At 33.3% G+C, this 17,608-nt stretch overlaps 1 protein-coding gene across 2 annotated transcripts; it reads right to left on the reverse strand.

The window, feature by feature from the left end:
- Positions 1-7,365: 7,365 nt before the first annotated feature.
- Positions 7,366-9,418, reverse strand: LOC122303540. 2 transcript variants are annotated; one of them, XM_043115363.1, is made up of 5 exons: positions 9,051-9,418; positions 8,345-8,395; positions 8,116-8,249; positions 7,927-8,018; positions 7,366-7,832 (listed from the first exon to the last, which is right to left on the reverse strand). In XM_043115363.1, the coding sequence occupies exons 1-5, from the start codon at positions 9,342-9,344 to the stop codon at positions 7,654-7,656; spliced, it is 750 nt and encodes a 249-aa protein (XP_042971297.1). In that variant the 5' UTR covers positions 9,345-9,418; the 3' UTR covers positions 7,366-7,653. The 2 variants fall into 2 exon arrangements, with proteins under 2 accessions (XP_042971297.1, XP_042971298.1); XM_043115364.1 differs by having other exon boundaries at positions 7,660-7,821.
- Positions 9,419-17,608: the final 8,190 nt, after the last annotated feature.

Consider the following 17,608-nt stretch of genomic DNA (forward strand, 5'->3'; position numbering starts at 1 on the left):
AATAACATAAAAGAATTAGAACACTCACATGATATTACAAAAGACATCAAAATAATTTGAACACTCTCATGATATTATAATGAATTTATTAATCTTAAAAAATTTCTATATACAATGTTTTTTGTATAACTTGTTTAATAAACAGCACTTGTCGTTAGTTTTATAAGCATTTTGACCGAATCAGCAGTCTTAGCTCTTGAAAGTGCAACATATAACTGTCCATGAGAAAAGACAGATTCTGGTAAGTATATTCTGACAGAATTTAACGTTTGTCCCTGTGATTTATTTACTGTCATTGCAAAATGTTGATCTTCTAAGTTTCTACATTTCAGTTATGTAGAAATTGTTTCTGTTGCTTTTGACATATACTGGCTTCGTATTTTTCGTTTGCTTCATGGGTATATGCTTCAATTTTATGTATTTCTTACACATCTGGGTTCATATTTATTTTTTTACTCTGTTAATTTCATTTCAATATAGATACAAATAGATCTGCATATAGCCGAACAAAGCATGTTTAGATCTGGGTTCTTAGTCTTTTTATCTCTTTCATTTATATTTATTTTTTTTCTTCTTTTACTAAATCTGTTGTTGGCCATATAACTCTTCCAATACCTTTTTTTTTTCGTGTACAGTAAACATAAAATCATAATATTTTCTTGTACTTTTTACTTTTTCAATTTTTCTGTTGATTTTTATTTTTGTTACATTTTTCTATCATGTTTTTCTTTTTCCGTAGACATGAACATTTTTTTTTCCAGCATAAGTGAAAAAAAAAAAGTCATGCTGGGAAAAAAAAATCGCAGTGTTCATCCTTACAGATTTGAGGATATTCACTTTTTTTTCCCTTATTTTTTGTATACTCATTCTATCTATATTTTTTTTCTAGAGAACCTAACAGATCTTCATAGATCTGAACAGGCATTCGCCTTTTTCGATTAATATTACGCGGCATACCTCTTATTCATCTCCCAAATTTTTTGGCTAAGTTGAAGATTTTTTTTTCTTTTAAATCTACACAACTACCATAGTTTATGTTTCGATTTGAGTTACTCTTATTTTTATTTGGTTATTGTTCGTGTAGTTCTCTATTTATTTTTTTTCCCAGAGAACTTCACAGATGTTCATAAATCTGAACATGTAATTTCTAAATGTAAACAATTTTGTTTTTTATTTTATTTTTTCGTTCTATTTTATTTTTTAATTTTTCATGTTATCTTTTATTCATCATTAAAATTTTGTGTACATGACTGAAATGTTAAGATCTTATTTATTGTTATGAATTTTGTATGTATATTAGATTCTATTGTTTTTTTACTCATATGTACGTGTGCTATTTCGCTTTGTATTACTCGATATGATTGTTTTATCCTGCCTGAGATTTTTATGTTATCTCTTATTCATCGTTGAAATTTTCTTCAAATATTGGAATAAATTACTGGTATTTTTATCATTCATATGTCAGCTACTAAGGACCGTTTACATGTGTGCCAAAGCAAATAAAAAAATGGAAGAAGAAATCATACCACACAATACATAGAACAAAGCAAATAAAAAAGCGAGCTACTAAGGACCGTTTAAGAAGCAGAGAACAAAGTCTTGAGGAATTGAAAGATTGTAACAATTGTTGTTCATTCCTTTCATGTTTTTAGCCAAATTTATTTGTAACAATTAACTATTGCATACAAATAAATAACTGAATAAACAGTTAGAAATGTTGAATCCAGAATAATCAACATAAAAAAAAAAAAATACCTCGTTGAGAGCCGAGATGTAGGACCTAGAAATCAGAAGCAAAGAAATGGATTTGGTAAAAGGTTAAAACGGGAGGGAGGAGTCGATTTTACCGGATAGGAAAGAGTACAAAATGAAGAAGGTGAAATCAGTATTATACCAAGCGGTGGAAAGATAAAATTCAGAGTTGGATGAGAACGTACTATACAGAATCGAGAAACACCGGAGCCAAAAGTAAGGGCAAAAGCGTAATTATCCGAATAAATCTCTAATATCAACGGCAGAGGGACAAAAAAAGAAAATAAACATAAAGTATGGTTAAAATTGCCAGACATGAAACTTGAGAGCAAAGGAAATAAATAGAAAATGGAGGGGCAAAACAGGCAGGAAAATTATACGACTCCTGCCTGCTTATTGCCACTTATTAATATAAGATATAATCATCATATATAATATTATGATGGAAATATATAATTTTTTTTAACGGTCCAACATTAATGAAAGATGTATATTACAATCTTTAGATTCCTTGAGATACGACTATGTGATTGTTGATAATTTAGGATATTGAAGAGTAGATAGTTTATTCCCTTAAAAAACAGTCTACTTTTCTGAAAAAAATTTAAAAAAAAAAAAATGCTAAACGAAGCAAAATTACAAAGTAATGAAGCCAGTTTGATCTGGGGGGAAAAAATTGTCAGAGACCCATTTACCATGGCTTACGTACAATCTGGCAAGTGTCTCTTAAAAAGATATTTTATATCAATTTTCAATAAAGAAAGTGGCAGGTGAGATAATAACTGCACCAAGCCACCGTTTGCCCTCAGAGAAAGAAGAACAAATAGCTCGAGAAAGAAAGAGAGGATACACTAGAAAAAGAAGAAGATGATGATGGGGCTTCGACAAAGGAGCAAAGAAACCGATCAGAAGAAACATATGGTTTGTTCTACAGCCCTTGCTATTTCTTTGACCAGGTCATCAAATCTTTTCTTAAGTGCCTTGGTCATGACTCCACAACCGAACAAGTACCTCAATCTCAACATCCTCCTCTGCATGCAGAGAGAGAGATGATATTCACTGTAACTCTCTCTCTCTAACTCCACGCACACACACAAACATAGAGGTTTGTTTAACATGTGTGTGTGTGTGTTTTGTTTTTGATAATGCAGGATGAGTTTGCAGTGAACGGGGCAAAGTCATCAAGAGGTTTGAGAAGGCCACCAAAACCACCAATAAGCTCTGGCGGAGGTGGTCAAATCAACAAGAGTCATGCTACACAACCCCCAACACTTCACTTATTTTTTAATTTTTATTATTTTATTTATTATTTATTATTTAATATATAAATAATAAATTAATTAATTTAAAAAAAATAAATTCAAAAAAAAATATTAAAAAAATATTAAAAAATAAAAAAGAGGTGGGATGTTGGGGGTTGGGGGTTGAGAAGATTTATTCAATCAACAAATCTTCTTCTTAAAATAATCATGTTTACAGGTCCAAAAAGACCACTTTTTCATCGTCTTGTATGCTTAATTTTCCGGGGCTTCATCGTCGGTGGTTTTGTACATATATGCAACCTTGGTGATTAGTTCATGCTAAGGAATCTGTAAGTTAGAATTTAATGCTATATTTTGACATTATTATAAGCATTATTCTTAATTAAATTTATTGCAGACCTGAGGCTTGCTGGTAACTTGTTTTTGACCTTTATTTCGAGCACTGAAAGCAACGTTGTCCATGTCACCAAATAGCTGAAAAGCAGAAGAATAGTTTGCGTCGTAAATAGCTAGAGCTATTCCCTACTTTTATATTAAATTTCATGTTCTGTATAATTTCTTTTTCCGTCCAGACTCCAGACCCGGTTACGGATCTGGTTTTAGTCCGATTATCTGTAACTGAGTTACAAAACGACGTCCTTTTGCTGAAGGAAAACAACTTCATTTTGTCTAAAGAAAATGATGCCGTTTTGTAACAAATGATAATATCATCCCAGTTGCTCTATTGATACACGCATAGCCCCTTCACAGCTTCAATTTCTCTCTCTCCATCTCACTTCTTTGAAACCCTAGCCAGTACATCCATTTTGATCCATCACCGTTGGTGAGGTCGCTGTCCGTTAACATCAGAGGATTCATATCCACATCGGTTTCTCTATCTCTCTCTCTCTCTGGGTCTCTCCACATTTTGCCCGATCTCTCTCTCAAGTCCCCGAGCAAGTAGATCTATATCAATTCATCGCCTCTGGTGAGTGGTTGTCGTTTGTTAACATCAAAAAATCCTTCGCTTTTTCTTGTTATCATCATATGTTCCTACCCAGTGGATATTTAAAATATTTCAAAATGTTTGTGAATAATAATAAATAATTTATAAATAATAATGAATTAGTTTGAGAAAGTCTGAAAATAATTATATTCCTAAAACATTCCCTTAATTTATTTATTTTCTCCGTGATGCCAAGGCACAAAAGCACATCCGAATCAGATTTTTTCTAGAAAAGATCAGAGGGCATAATTTAACCGATTAAAGCTTATGGGCATTGAGAGAAGTGAAACATATGGAAATAAAATAGCATGTGGGAAGTGACAGAAAGCAAAGTCCTGTGAGTGGGCCGGTGGTGAGGTGAAAAAGTTTGCAGCAATTTGTCGTTATTTACATGTTAAGGAGGTGTTCGTCCTCAACCGTGGCAGAATCTCTTTTTAAGTTTGATCTGCATCTCAGAACGATCTTTTTTTCTTCTATGTTTATCTCAATTTCCTCGTTAACTGTCCCGGTCCCGACCAGCATTAATAGCAGTCCCTTAAAATGATTCCTCATCAAATGCAGAGGCCTCTCTCTCATTGTTTCAGACTTTCAGTAGTGATCTATCAATCTGATCACCACTACACAACCACTTCTTGTTGCTTTTGTTCACACAACACCACCCGCATGCAGCTGGATGTCTTTGTTTATCTTCGTGGTCTTTGTTAACGTTTCAACTCTCAGGCCTCTGAAGTTTGAAGACTATTCACACCAAAAGTACGTAGAGAACAACTCCCTTTGGTATAATTCTGGAATCCCCTAATAGGATCTCAGTTGGAAACTTCACAGCAGTTCTAAGATTTTGTTTCACCTATGTAATGGCATTTATCATAATAGCTCAAGTTGTGATAAATACAGCACTCTGCTGTCCTAAAAGACTAAGAGTTTTGTTACATATAAGTACAGTTGTGTACTAATCTGTGTACTAATACTAATTTATTCATACTTAAAATTTAAATTAATATTGTTTTCAATAAAATATACTTTTTGACCAATCACATCACATTGATGCACAAATTAGTACACAATTGTACTTACAACTATATTTTTCCAAAAACTAAACCACGGGCATGCAATGCCAGGTAATATTGGTTCCCTTGCTCACCTAGCAACAGACATGCTTCATTTCAGCTCCTCCGAAATCACTTTATTAGCAAAAGAATAAGACTTCACATCTTTCTTCTCCTGCTTCTACCCTGGTTATTCCCACTCAATTTCCCCCTTTCTAACATTTCAAGTAATCATGACATCTTCAGCAAATACATCGTCCCAGTCCTTAAATATCCATGTCTAAATGGCAAACAACGAATATTATGGAGTGAAAGTTCCCTAATCTGTTACTTAGAAGGCATCCTTGCTTTGGACGAAATCAGGGATTCAAAACTAATCGAGCTAGGTTTAGGTGCGGTTTAAATGGTATGATAAAGATAAGATTTTTAAGAAAAAAGTCAAATATAATATTATTATTATATTATTATTATTTTGATATTTAAAAAAATTAAATTATTTATTATATTTTATATAAAAATTTAAAAAAATTATAATAATAAAATAAACATTCGTCATTTTGACACGTTTCTTATTTAACACCCACCATATATATATATATATTGAAAAATTATAAACTTATTTTTCTTTGTTAATGTGTACAATTATGAGTAAAATAATATTATTTTAAATTTTATTTTGACTTTTTTTTTATAATTTGATAAGATTAAATATAATAAAAAATTATTATTATATTAAAAATTATTTATAAATTGTGAATGAATTGATAGTGAATCATTATCCATACATAACTCCTCAAATGAATACGTTATGTTAATCGAACATCACTTCAATCTAGAAACTCACCCAAATCATCATATTTCCCACCATCACTTCTACTCGATCACCAGCCTTTTATGTCTATCATCTGTCAACTCAATGTCATTCGCATGTCCACGAAAAATGCCTAATCGAAAATAAGAAATGAGATTTCTGCAGCCAAACACAGCCACTAGATCACAGCAACAACGAGAACATGCATAGATATCATGTTTCTGACACTACCGTCAACCATGTTTACTGGATAAATTAAACATGATTAATAGTTTTTACAAATGAGTTTTACTATATATATATATATATATATATATATATATATAAATAAAATAACATACTAATCTTTTTATTAATTTATATATTAATATTAATTTTTTTTATATTTAAAATTTAAATTAATATTATTTTTAATTAAATCAACTTTTTAACTAATTATATTCTATTAATATATATATTAATATATAATTATACTTATAACTAGATTTTTTCTTTATAAATTAAACATGATAAATTTAACAGCCTCGTTTACTTTCATAATAGAAAATCAAAACTTTGAAAACTTTTCAAAATTTTCCTACGGTCAGAAATTTTACAAAAATAAATATATTTTGATCTACCAATTTTGATCTCAAAAGATCTCAAATTTCTTCTCAAGTTTTCATCTCTTAGATCTCACCTTATTTCAATAATATTTCCTCCAATAATATATTTTAAATAAACAATATATTGACATGAATACATTGCAAAAAAAGTAAAAATGATACCAAACGTGCAGCAAAATATTTGATTAAAAGAAAAAATATTTACACATAAGGTAAATAAATAAAGGAAGCAGCGAAAAAAAAATTACACAATTGGTAAATAAATAAACAAAGGAAGCAGCCAAAAAAATACAAAAAAAAAAAAAAAATTGACCAAATAGTTTAAAAAAAAAAAAGAAGTAGCGGAAAGAAATTTACACTATTAGTAAATAAATAAACAAATCAAATACTATAAAAAGTACTACAAATACTTATGAATCCCATCATATTACTAACTATAACAAAGTCAAACTAATCTCAGCTTATCTTTATAAACAAACATATATTTCATCTAATCTCTTTTTATGTCATCTCATCTCAATATATCTCAAAAGATTTTATCTTATCTTATCTCATATTTGAAAACAAACTAGGCCAAGTAAATAGTACTGCAAGACACGATTACCTTTTCTCAACCTCAGATTAACTTAGAAATAATCAGTGATCAATCATGCAAGAAATCTAAATTTCCTATGCTTAGAAACCTTCATCATTTTAAGTAACAAATAATTATTTTAGTCAGGCTAAAAAAACTTCAAGAAAAATTTTATGTGCAGTCACTTTTGTGCACTCTTTTGTGCACTCCAGTGATATGATTGGTTGTGTATTAAAAAAAAATTGATCCAGCTAATTATATCAGTAGAGTGCACAAGGAGTACGCAAAAATGACTGTATGTAGCATTACTCAAACTTCAATGACAAGAGAGACCACAAGCTTATACTTGTGCGTAAAAAGTTCATAGAAAGCTTAAAATGTCGAGGTACATGGATTGACAAAGGCTACAAGAAACCTTCTGCAACTAAAAGCAGAAGATAAAGCAACGTGACAACTACATTTATCGCCTTGACCTCCTAGGTCCATGGCCTAGCACCCTGAAAGGTAAAATCTCAACAACAACATTTACTGAAAACGGGTAGAAGAAATTAAAACAAAAGATATGTACAAAAGACATATTTTGATGGTTCTCACTGTTAAGCTCACATATCCTAGCACCTACCGCTTAGCTCTATTAGTGAAATAGTTGAGGGCCAACCTAGAAAACCGGGTGAGGGTGAAAAACATTTGCAGAATGGCACGACCCTTCACAATCCCCTCCCTAACGCCCCTTGCAGTTCTAGCCAACACTGGCACTGTGTCCTCAGTTTTGGGGCTGGCTACCTCCTGCAACGAAGCTAATCAAGTAAAGATGAACAGTAAAATCCATTGCTCCGAACCAATTCGAGAACCGACATTCAAATGTGAAAAGCTAGAGAAGACATAGATAACCTGATGGGGCCATGTTTGTCAGCCGGCGCAATCTTTCCTCAGCTAAGCGCACAGCTCGAGTGGAGCTTTTAACACCTTGGGTAATCTCCTGGCTACAAAAGAAACAAAAGGGTTTGCAACATTCTGTATCAAATATTCAACATAAAGGGAAAAATACTAGCAGAAGAGTGTTCTATCTATGGTGCTAACCCCAAATCACTGAGCTCCATTGTTAGGTCACTGATCTCCATCCCAGATAACCGAACAGCAGCCATTGTGTCAGGAAGCTCTTCCCTCGTGACATCCATGAGCTTTTCTAGGGATTCCGCTGCTCTCTTAAAAGCCTTCAATATGCCCACATTGGACGCATTGAATGCATAAATAACAAATAAAAGTAAACAAAAAAATATAAAAGAAGAAAATTCTCATGATAACGTACCAGAAGAGTCGGTATAGCAGAGAAAAACAGCCAGGTTGCCGAAACCGCAGCCTACAAAAATAAATACCCGTCTGCTATAATCACATTATGCTATCGTAAACACACTAAATTGTGAAATCTTCGAACAAATGGGAAAAAATTCGTTAAAAGCAACACCATCAGAGCTTAAAGGGCTTTTGTTTCGAGGAAAATAAAATCACCAGAAAATGTAATCCATGCCAATGTATGAGATTCCTAATTATACAATTTCGAAGACATTAAAAATCAAGGAATCATCATCAGCAACCTCTTATATCATAAGTCCCTATCTTTTCTTTCTTCTATTTTCGGAAACAGAAAATCATATATGATTTATCTATCAAATGTAATTTCTACTTAAAGAAAATACTTTTCCATGAGATTTATAAAATTTTATACAATTTATCTCTCAAAATCTACAATATATATATATATATATATATTTCCATGAGATATGCGCGTGATATAACCATAATATCAACAATAATAGACTATGTCTGCAAGTCTGCGAGACATAAACCTTAAGAAATCAAAACGCTAATTTCCCCAGCTAAATTGAAAATAAAGTAGTTATCTTCCAAACAAGCGTGCAATTAGACTCGACATTAAAACGAAGATAATCGAGGCGAATTGTAAAACTCTCTTTTCGATGGTATTGAAATTTAAAAACAAAACAATAAACAAGTACCGCGCAAGCAACGGCTTGAAGCATGAGCATGTGACGGTGGTTAAAATTCCATTGGGTAAGCTGAAGTGAGGACGCCGAAGGAGATCCGACAGTAGATGTGTACTGCGAGGAGATCGACGGAGCAGACGCGGCAGTTGCATTGTACTCTACTTGTGTCGACAGAGACGCAAATTGTCGGACTGGTTTCTTGAGATCGTGAAGGTGACGCGGCTCAATGGCAACGGAAAAGCTGCGCCTTTTGTAGTTTGTGCTTATTGGAGGGTTCGAGAACTGCAATTTCAGAGCACCGAACATCGCCTCTCTCGACTCTCTCCCCCAACACTGCGTCCTCGCAATCTCCGAGAAGGGGAAGAAAGTACACCGTTTACACGTGTAGTTCGTGCGTAAAGAATAGGGGTAAGTCGGTCATTTTGAATCAGAATTGTCGTGGGCCGTCATATGTTAATGGGCTAATTCTGGCCGTGTATAAAGGGGAATGGGCTAAATGAGCTAATTAGACACTACCAATGAATGAGGTTTCAGTCGCGAAAAAGGTGAATGTTCCAAAGAGAGATAAACTCTCTACCGAATGTGTCTTTCCATTTTTTATTTTTTTTTAACTTAGGGATTAAATAATTGTTTTTTAGTAATATTGTGAATTTTTTTTTTTATTTTAAAAATATAAAAAATTGAATGAAAAAAATTAAAAAAAAAAAATTGCCTTATTTAGTGGGTTCTCAAGCTTTATATATCTGTCAGGAGATGTAGCACTACCCATGTTCCAATACCCATCTTCAGAATCAAGAAGATGATTTGGTAGATGAGGATCTCTAATAAAATCAAAATATTTGCATGAAGAGCATGTAGAGAGGGACTTCCAACAAAAGTATACTTGAGAAAAAAAGAAAGCGGATGTGGATACAAAGTGTGTTTTCTGCAATAATTTAAAAATATAAAATTTAATATTGATGTTTCTATTAATATTAATCATATTAATATTAAATAAAGTGATATTATTTATTAAAATTTATTTTGTTCTCAATATCTCACTTTATTAAATTGCTATTTGTTGATGTGTACTGTGAATAGTTATTTAATGTATTTTTATTGTTAATGTTGTGTATCTAATTTTTAATTGTAAATTTCAGGTTGATTATAATGTCTTCTTCTAGGGCGGGACGTAAGCGACGTAATCCTAGTGAGACTAGTAGTGGTCCAGTCAGGGAGAGGACTGTTTCACTAGAGTGACCAGTGAAGATTTCTGATTTCCAGAGTCTTATCTGGGAGAGTCATTCACTACCATCAGTCTTCAGTGATCGTGTTTGGGACCTATCCTAGATGCGCGGGAGGAAGCATGGGAGTCAGTCTCTTATATTGACATTGTTGTTGAGTTCTATAGAGAGCTCGGTAGTGCCATCCTAGATGACGGAGGGGCTTACAGGATCTCTGTCCGAGGAGTACCCGTTGTATTTTCACGGGATGGATTTGCTGAGTATCTCGATATTCCTAGGCTGTCAGATTCATATCTGAATGTGGTGCCTAGAGAGTCTAATCTTTTAGCTGAAGCGGAGATAGCTGAGAAGGAGGCATCAGTTTATACTGATGAGGTCAATACCCTTGCTGATCATGAGGTGAGAGATTTGATTGTTGGTCTAGATGCTCCACCTTATGACGGGATGAAGAGCATCAAACAGGCATATTTATCTTCTTTATTCAAGATTTTGAATTTGATAATTACTAATAACATTGACCCTCGGCAGCACAAAACAGAGGTTAGCATTGTTCGGACGAAATTTATGATACAAGTTGCTCGTGGCATTCCTATCGACTTGGTGGGGTATATATTCGATAGGATTCGATCAAAGTCTCAATACATTTTGATGGATAGACTGTCATTCGGGATCCTGACCATTCGATTTCTGCTGTTTGCTGGGGTTGTGCTTGATGTTACTGAGTGTAAATGGGAGCCGATGAGACCGATAAATAGCACCACCCTCTCACGCAGCACGGGACACTCAAGACTGCATCTTTGTGGACATGTTCCAGAACCGGTTGATCCTTAGAGAGATGCAGAGCCAGGAGATTACAGAGTATCAGCTACTGGGACATCCATACAGGCCGAGGCATCAGTAAACAATGTTACTCGTGAGGAGATGGCTGAGATTGTTCCTGCAGCGATCAGCGAACAGACATCAGCTGTGATCGAGGTTGTGCATATGGAGATCCATTCTGCTGTGTCCGTGCTTCGTACACAGTTTGATGCCATGTCTGTTGTGATGCCCCCAAATTCCGTTTGGGATCGGACGGACATTTGAAGCGTCAAGACATGCAACACAAGGTTACCTACCCCCGTTCATGACATATAAGATGCAATGTTCCTAACATGCATCTAACAATATGCAATATTCGCAGCGGATAAATTTTTTCTTTAGCAATACTATGCACCAAATTGAAAATATCCCAAATACTTAAAACATACTTCATACATAAAAACACATTGAACAACTAAGATCACAATACTAGTCCAAAATGGTTATGATCCAAAAAGTACTAGAGATGCAACTCAATCGTACAAGTAGTAATTTACGTTAATTACTATATTAACATTGATATCTCACCGTCGCTTAGTCAACTGTGTCTAGTTGATTAGCTCTTGATTCTCTTTCAGGTCCTGTAACAAGATCTACCATTCGAGAGGAATGGTAGTTGGGACTACCAAAGTGAGATTTGATTACAAATCTCAGTAAGTTAACAAAAAAATTCCACACAAGCTAATGATGCATGGATGACAGTAAAAGCATAAATGCATAATCAAATTCATAAGTAATTAAAGCATAACTTAGCGTACAACATAACATAATTGACATAACTTAAATTGAAACATGAACTGAACTTGACTTGACATGAACTTGATCTGAAACTTGACTTAGCATGAACTTGCTCTGAAACTTGAATTAACGTGAAAAATACATACTCTACAGTTGTTGTGGCCTCATATATTCTACGTGTAAATACATACTCTACAGTTGTTGTGGCCTCATGTATTCTACGCAAACTTGACTTAACATGAAAAATACATACTCCACAGTTGTTGTGGCCCTATGTATTCTACATGTAAATACATACTCCACAGTTGTTGTGGCCCCATGTATTCTACACAAACTTGACTTAACATGAAAAATACATACTCCACAGTTGTTGTGGCCCCATGTATTCTACGTGTAAATACATACTCCACAGTTGTTGTGGCCCCATGTATTCTACGAAAACTTATTCTTTAACTGCTTAAATACATACTCCACAGTTGTTGTGGCCCCATGTATTCTACGTGTCACAATTGATGTGTCTCACGTAGTGTATGCATCACAATTGCTGTGACCCCATACATAAGTAATCAAGATGAAACGTGACTAGAATACGAAAGGACTGAAGTCCTGACGTAACATAACGTGACTTGAACATAACTTGAAATACATGACCAACTTGAGATAGAAATATTTCGTAACATGGCATAATATATAATAGACAACATATTTAACATGACATACTTGCAACAGTAAATATTACATGACTTGACATACATGTAATAGATGACATACTTAGCATGATGTACTTGTAATGTACAGCAATATATGACAGAATATATTATGTAACAGATAAAAACTGATGACAGAATAAATTCTGTATAACAAACAATTACGTGATGACTTGGCATGGCATGGCATGACATATATTATAACACACATACATACACTGTAGTTCCTTTACTTAGCACACATACACAGTAGATTGTTAGTAAGTTAAAAGCTAACTTATCTCGATCTCCGCATTTCTTATAAAACTTTAAGCGCGATCACGAGGAACTGTAATTAGTGATTCTAAAAGTTAGCACTAAATCACTAATAAATTGAAATGTAAAAAATACTAACTTAAAGAGTAAAATTTCCATTTTACTCTCTGCATGTAAGAAAATAACCGTTTTACCCATAACTTAAGGATTTTGCATACTAACTCCAAAAGTCACCAAAATTTACATGCATCATGTAAATTTTATCCTCAATTCAAATATCAATTTAGAAAAATTTAAAACTAATAACAACTATTAAAACTCCATAGGGCCGAAATCTCCATATACTATTTTTATTGATTTTTGTTTTCAACTTGTTTTGATCAACCTTTTGATCTATGACTTATAAATATGTGATGTTCAAACCAAACTATCACATGGTTTAAAAAAATATTATAAAACATATATAAGCTTCTAATTCAAGATCACGTGGTTAAAAGTTAACCAAAACATAAATTTAGCCAAGAACATCCACACTTTGGCTTATCTGAATATCTCTTTGCATAAAATTTCATATCTTTGAAACTAATATCAAATATCTTCAAAATAATAATATAACATGTATATAAGATGCTTAGGATTCTCCAATAAAATTATCAAAGTCATTGGAATAGGTTTAGACCACCAAAGAGTTAAACTTTCTCAAAACAGAAACTGTTTTTCCTCTTCCAGTTTCTAAGTTTCTAAATCTAAGAAAATATTTCATCAAAACCTTTAATCATGCAAAAATCCTCAACCAATAGTCATATATACATGTTAACAATACTCCATAAAAATTTCGGACCAATATCTATCCATTAGCTTGGTCAAAAACTCCAAACTATAACATATTCTCCAGTTTATCTTCCAGAATGACCTTTTTATAGTTTACATAATATTTGACTGACCAAATGATTTTCAAATGGGACAAATAAGATATCCACGTAAACTAGACTAAAAAAGGAATAACTTATATGAAGGATATTTTATGATAAAACACTTACAAAAGTTTCGAAATGGGCATGCAAAATAACTCCTAAAAGCTGTCCGAGAGAGAGTGTTTGATATTCTTTTAATGGAAAGTATAAATGAAAATAATTTCGTGGGGAGAGATGGCTGGAGATACTTATGGATGAGATATGGAAGAGATGAGGCTGCAGTGAGAGTTAAGTGTAGGACTCTCTTACCTGAAGTGAGAGTTAAGTGTAGGACTGTCTTATCCAGAGTGAGAGTGGAGTGTAGGACTCTCTTATTTAATAATATCTACAAAAATCAATTCAAGATATTTTTACCCAATAATATCCACGAAATTAGCTTAAAATATTTTTATCTAATAATATCCACAAAATTAGCTTAAGATATTTTTATCCAATAATATCTACAGTTTTGAACAGACGTTTTGTCCGAAAATATGAAAAAATGTTATTGCGCCATAAGACCTTAAATAACCCTCCGAGTCTAATGGCACAAACCATAATACATTTTGACACTTTTAACTATCTCCAATAATCAAAAACACACTTCTGATACCATAGTAAATAATAACACTAACTATGTAGTTAGACAAAAACCTATACAATTAATAGATTCGTGAAAACTTATGGGGTCTTCACAAGGTTCCTAAAGTTAATAGAAATTTTACAATTGAATTTCTAGCGGGCTGTTACAATCTCCCCTCCTAAAAAAAAGATTTCATCCTCGAAATCGAAGTAAGAAATAACAACTTAAGGAATAGGTGTTGCTTACTAACTTGCTGTCTATCCCGTATATATTTGCCTTTGAGATTATGTTGTTCCTTAACTCTCTTACTTTAATCAACAATTATATTATACTTCTTTCCACAAGGTTGACCAAGTTGTATCGACACACTCTCCAAACCTAAAACTTCAAGTAAATAATCTTCCGAAACTATTCTTTAAAAAAACATGGGCGATATACTTTAAGTGTTCTTATAAATACCATAATTAGTAGAGAATTCATCAAAATTAAGCCGTTAACCTCTCTCTCTCTCTCTCTCTCTCTCTCTCTCTCTCTCTCTCTCTCTCTCTCTCTTTTTGTTTTTTTTTTTTTAACAAAATCGGTGGCCCTCTGTTTTAGACCAGACAGTTCTGATCCGCATGATTTTTATAGGTCTTCTGTAGCTGTCAGGCGCCGCATAGCTATGACACTACTTTGTTCTTCTGTAGTTGTCAGGCGCCGCATAGCTATGACACTACTTTATTCTTCTGTAGTTGTCAGGCACCGTAGCTATGATACTACATTGCTCGTTTCTTGTAGAGAAATGCTTCACGAGAGATGATTCGTCATAATTTTCTCTATAAAAGAATTATTCAATTCATCTTTTTTCACATCTCATCTTCTTCACTTTTCTGAAATTAATCTGCATTCTTACTCTGCAATCTCTTTCTGCTTACTCACTTTGCAATGGCTCAACAATCTTCTCATTACCAAAACATGAGGTATTCTGTACCTCGTTCACCAGTTGTTTATTCTTCTTCTGTAGGTGTTATAATGCAATCCAATAATGATCTGACTAATAAGTCAGATAATGAACTTATCTACGAGCTTGTGAGTCTCGGTACTCGATACTCATCAGCCATTGTCGCATATTCACAGAGACTGCAATCCAAGACTGGTGGGGTTGACAAACTCCACGAGAATATTTCTATCCTTCAGAGGCTTCTTATGGAATCCAACATGAAGATAGAAGCAGTAAAGCGAGAGAACAGAGATTTAAAATCTTTGCTTAACTCTTCTTTTCGAGTGGCTACTCCTTTAGATAGGAAAGACATGTAGATTTTTGAAGAGAAATAGCGTTTAAAGATTGAGGTAAAGAGCCTCAAATTTATGTAATTTTGCTTTATGATAATAAAATAATACTTCACAAATATTCATATTTGTGTTTCTATCTTCTGGTAGATGTTTTATGTGCTCCATTTTATTTCTTTCAAGGATTTTCATATATATGACATGATCCAATGACTCATATAAATATGCATTTAATCATGCATATCCAAACTCTCAGTAATCTTCAAGTTAATAAAACCTCAAGGAGTTCTACTGGTCTAGGACTAACTTATTTCTTTATAATCGCAACAATCAGTCATCTTCCTAGGTGGTACTTCGATAACTGACCAGTTAATAACTTAAACTTGAGACTTTCTCTCTTATGATTGTCATAACTCTTCTATCCATCATGAGTTATCAATTATTCTAACTCTAAATGATTTGTTCCTAATGTTTACCTAAATCCTCAAGACCAAGATTTTACTCCCCATATAATAGTCTTCAAAAGAAGATCGATCTATGTATCCATAAAGATAGTGTTTTGCCAGAAATCATTTACTGGCGGCGTGGTAATACTATTATCATAAATGAATCCTACTAAGGTTAAAGCTTCTCTTAATCAAATTACTCTTCCAAACACAATTTCTATCGTATTCTCAGAATCAAAACAATTCTCCAAATATGTGGAATACCATTCATCAATCCTACATATCCTTTCTCATATTACTAAAAGGTATTCTATATCTACATTAGTATGAACAATAATATTTCTAATGAAAATTGTTACTCTTACCACTAGGGTAACAATTCAACTTCCAAGCTGAATTCTCAAGCACTACCACAATTAATAGAAACAATGACTCGTTTGAATCAAACAATGTACAATTTACCAACCCCAATGACTTGACCTACTCCAAAATAATAATAATGCAATACTACCATCAATTGCAATCAGATCAACGTTAACTATGTTTACCTCAACTAATCCTTCATTCATCGGGAAATTTTGATCCTCTTGATTGTTATCTCCCATAGGATTCCGAGGTATTCTATCACGAGTCATGTGTCCCTCCTTGAAACACACGAGTATATGTATTAAAACCACATACTATCTTTCATACCTTAAGAAATTCAAGCCTACTGACGACTAAAATTTCAAGTCTAATGTTTGGTGCATTTCCTAAGGACATGTGGATTTTCTGCCCAGAGACGTATTGCTCTGATACCACCCTGTAACGCCCCCAAATTCCATTTGAGATCGGATGGACATTTGAAGCGTCGAGACATGCAACACAAGGTTACCTGCCCCCGTTCATGACATATAAGATGCAATGTTCCTAACATGCATCTAACAATATGCAATATTCGCAGCGGATAAATTTTTTCTTTAGCAATACTATGCACCAAATTGAAAATATCTCAAATACTTAAAACATACTTCATACATAAAAACCCATTGAACAACTAAGATCACAACACTAGTCCAAAATGGTTATGATCCAAAAAGTACTAGAGATGCAACTCAATCGTACAAGTAGTAATTTACGTTAATTACTATATTAACATTGATGTCGCACCGTCACTTAGTCAACTGTGTCTAGTTGATCAGCTCTTGATTCTCTTTCAGGTCCTGTAACAAGATCTACCATTCAGGAGGAATGGTAGTTGGGACTACCAAAGTGAGATTTGATTACAAATCTCAGTAAGTTAACAAAAAAACTTCCACACAAGCTAATGATGCATGGATGACAGTAAAAGCATAAATGCATAATCAAATTCATAAGTAATTAAAGCATAACTTAGCGTACAACATAGCATAATTGACATAACTTAAATTGAAACATAAACTGAACTTGACTTGACATGAACTTGATCTGAAACTTGACTTAGTATGAACTTGCTCTGAAACTTGAATTAACGTGAAAAATATATACTCCACAGTTGTTGTGGCCCCATGTATTCTACG

The sequence above is a fragment of the Carya illinoinensis genome, chromosome 3 (genome assembly GCF_018687715.1).
Source record: "Carya illinoinensis cultivar Pawnee chromosome 3, C.illinoinensisPawnee_v1, whole genome shotgun sequence".
Taxonomy (NCBI): domain Eukaryota; kingdom Viridiplantae; phylum Streptophyta; class Magnoliopsida; order Fagales; family Juglandaceae; genus Carya; species Carya illinoinensis.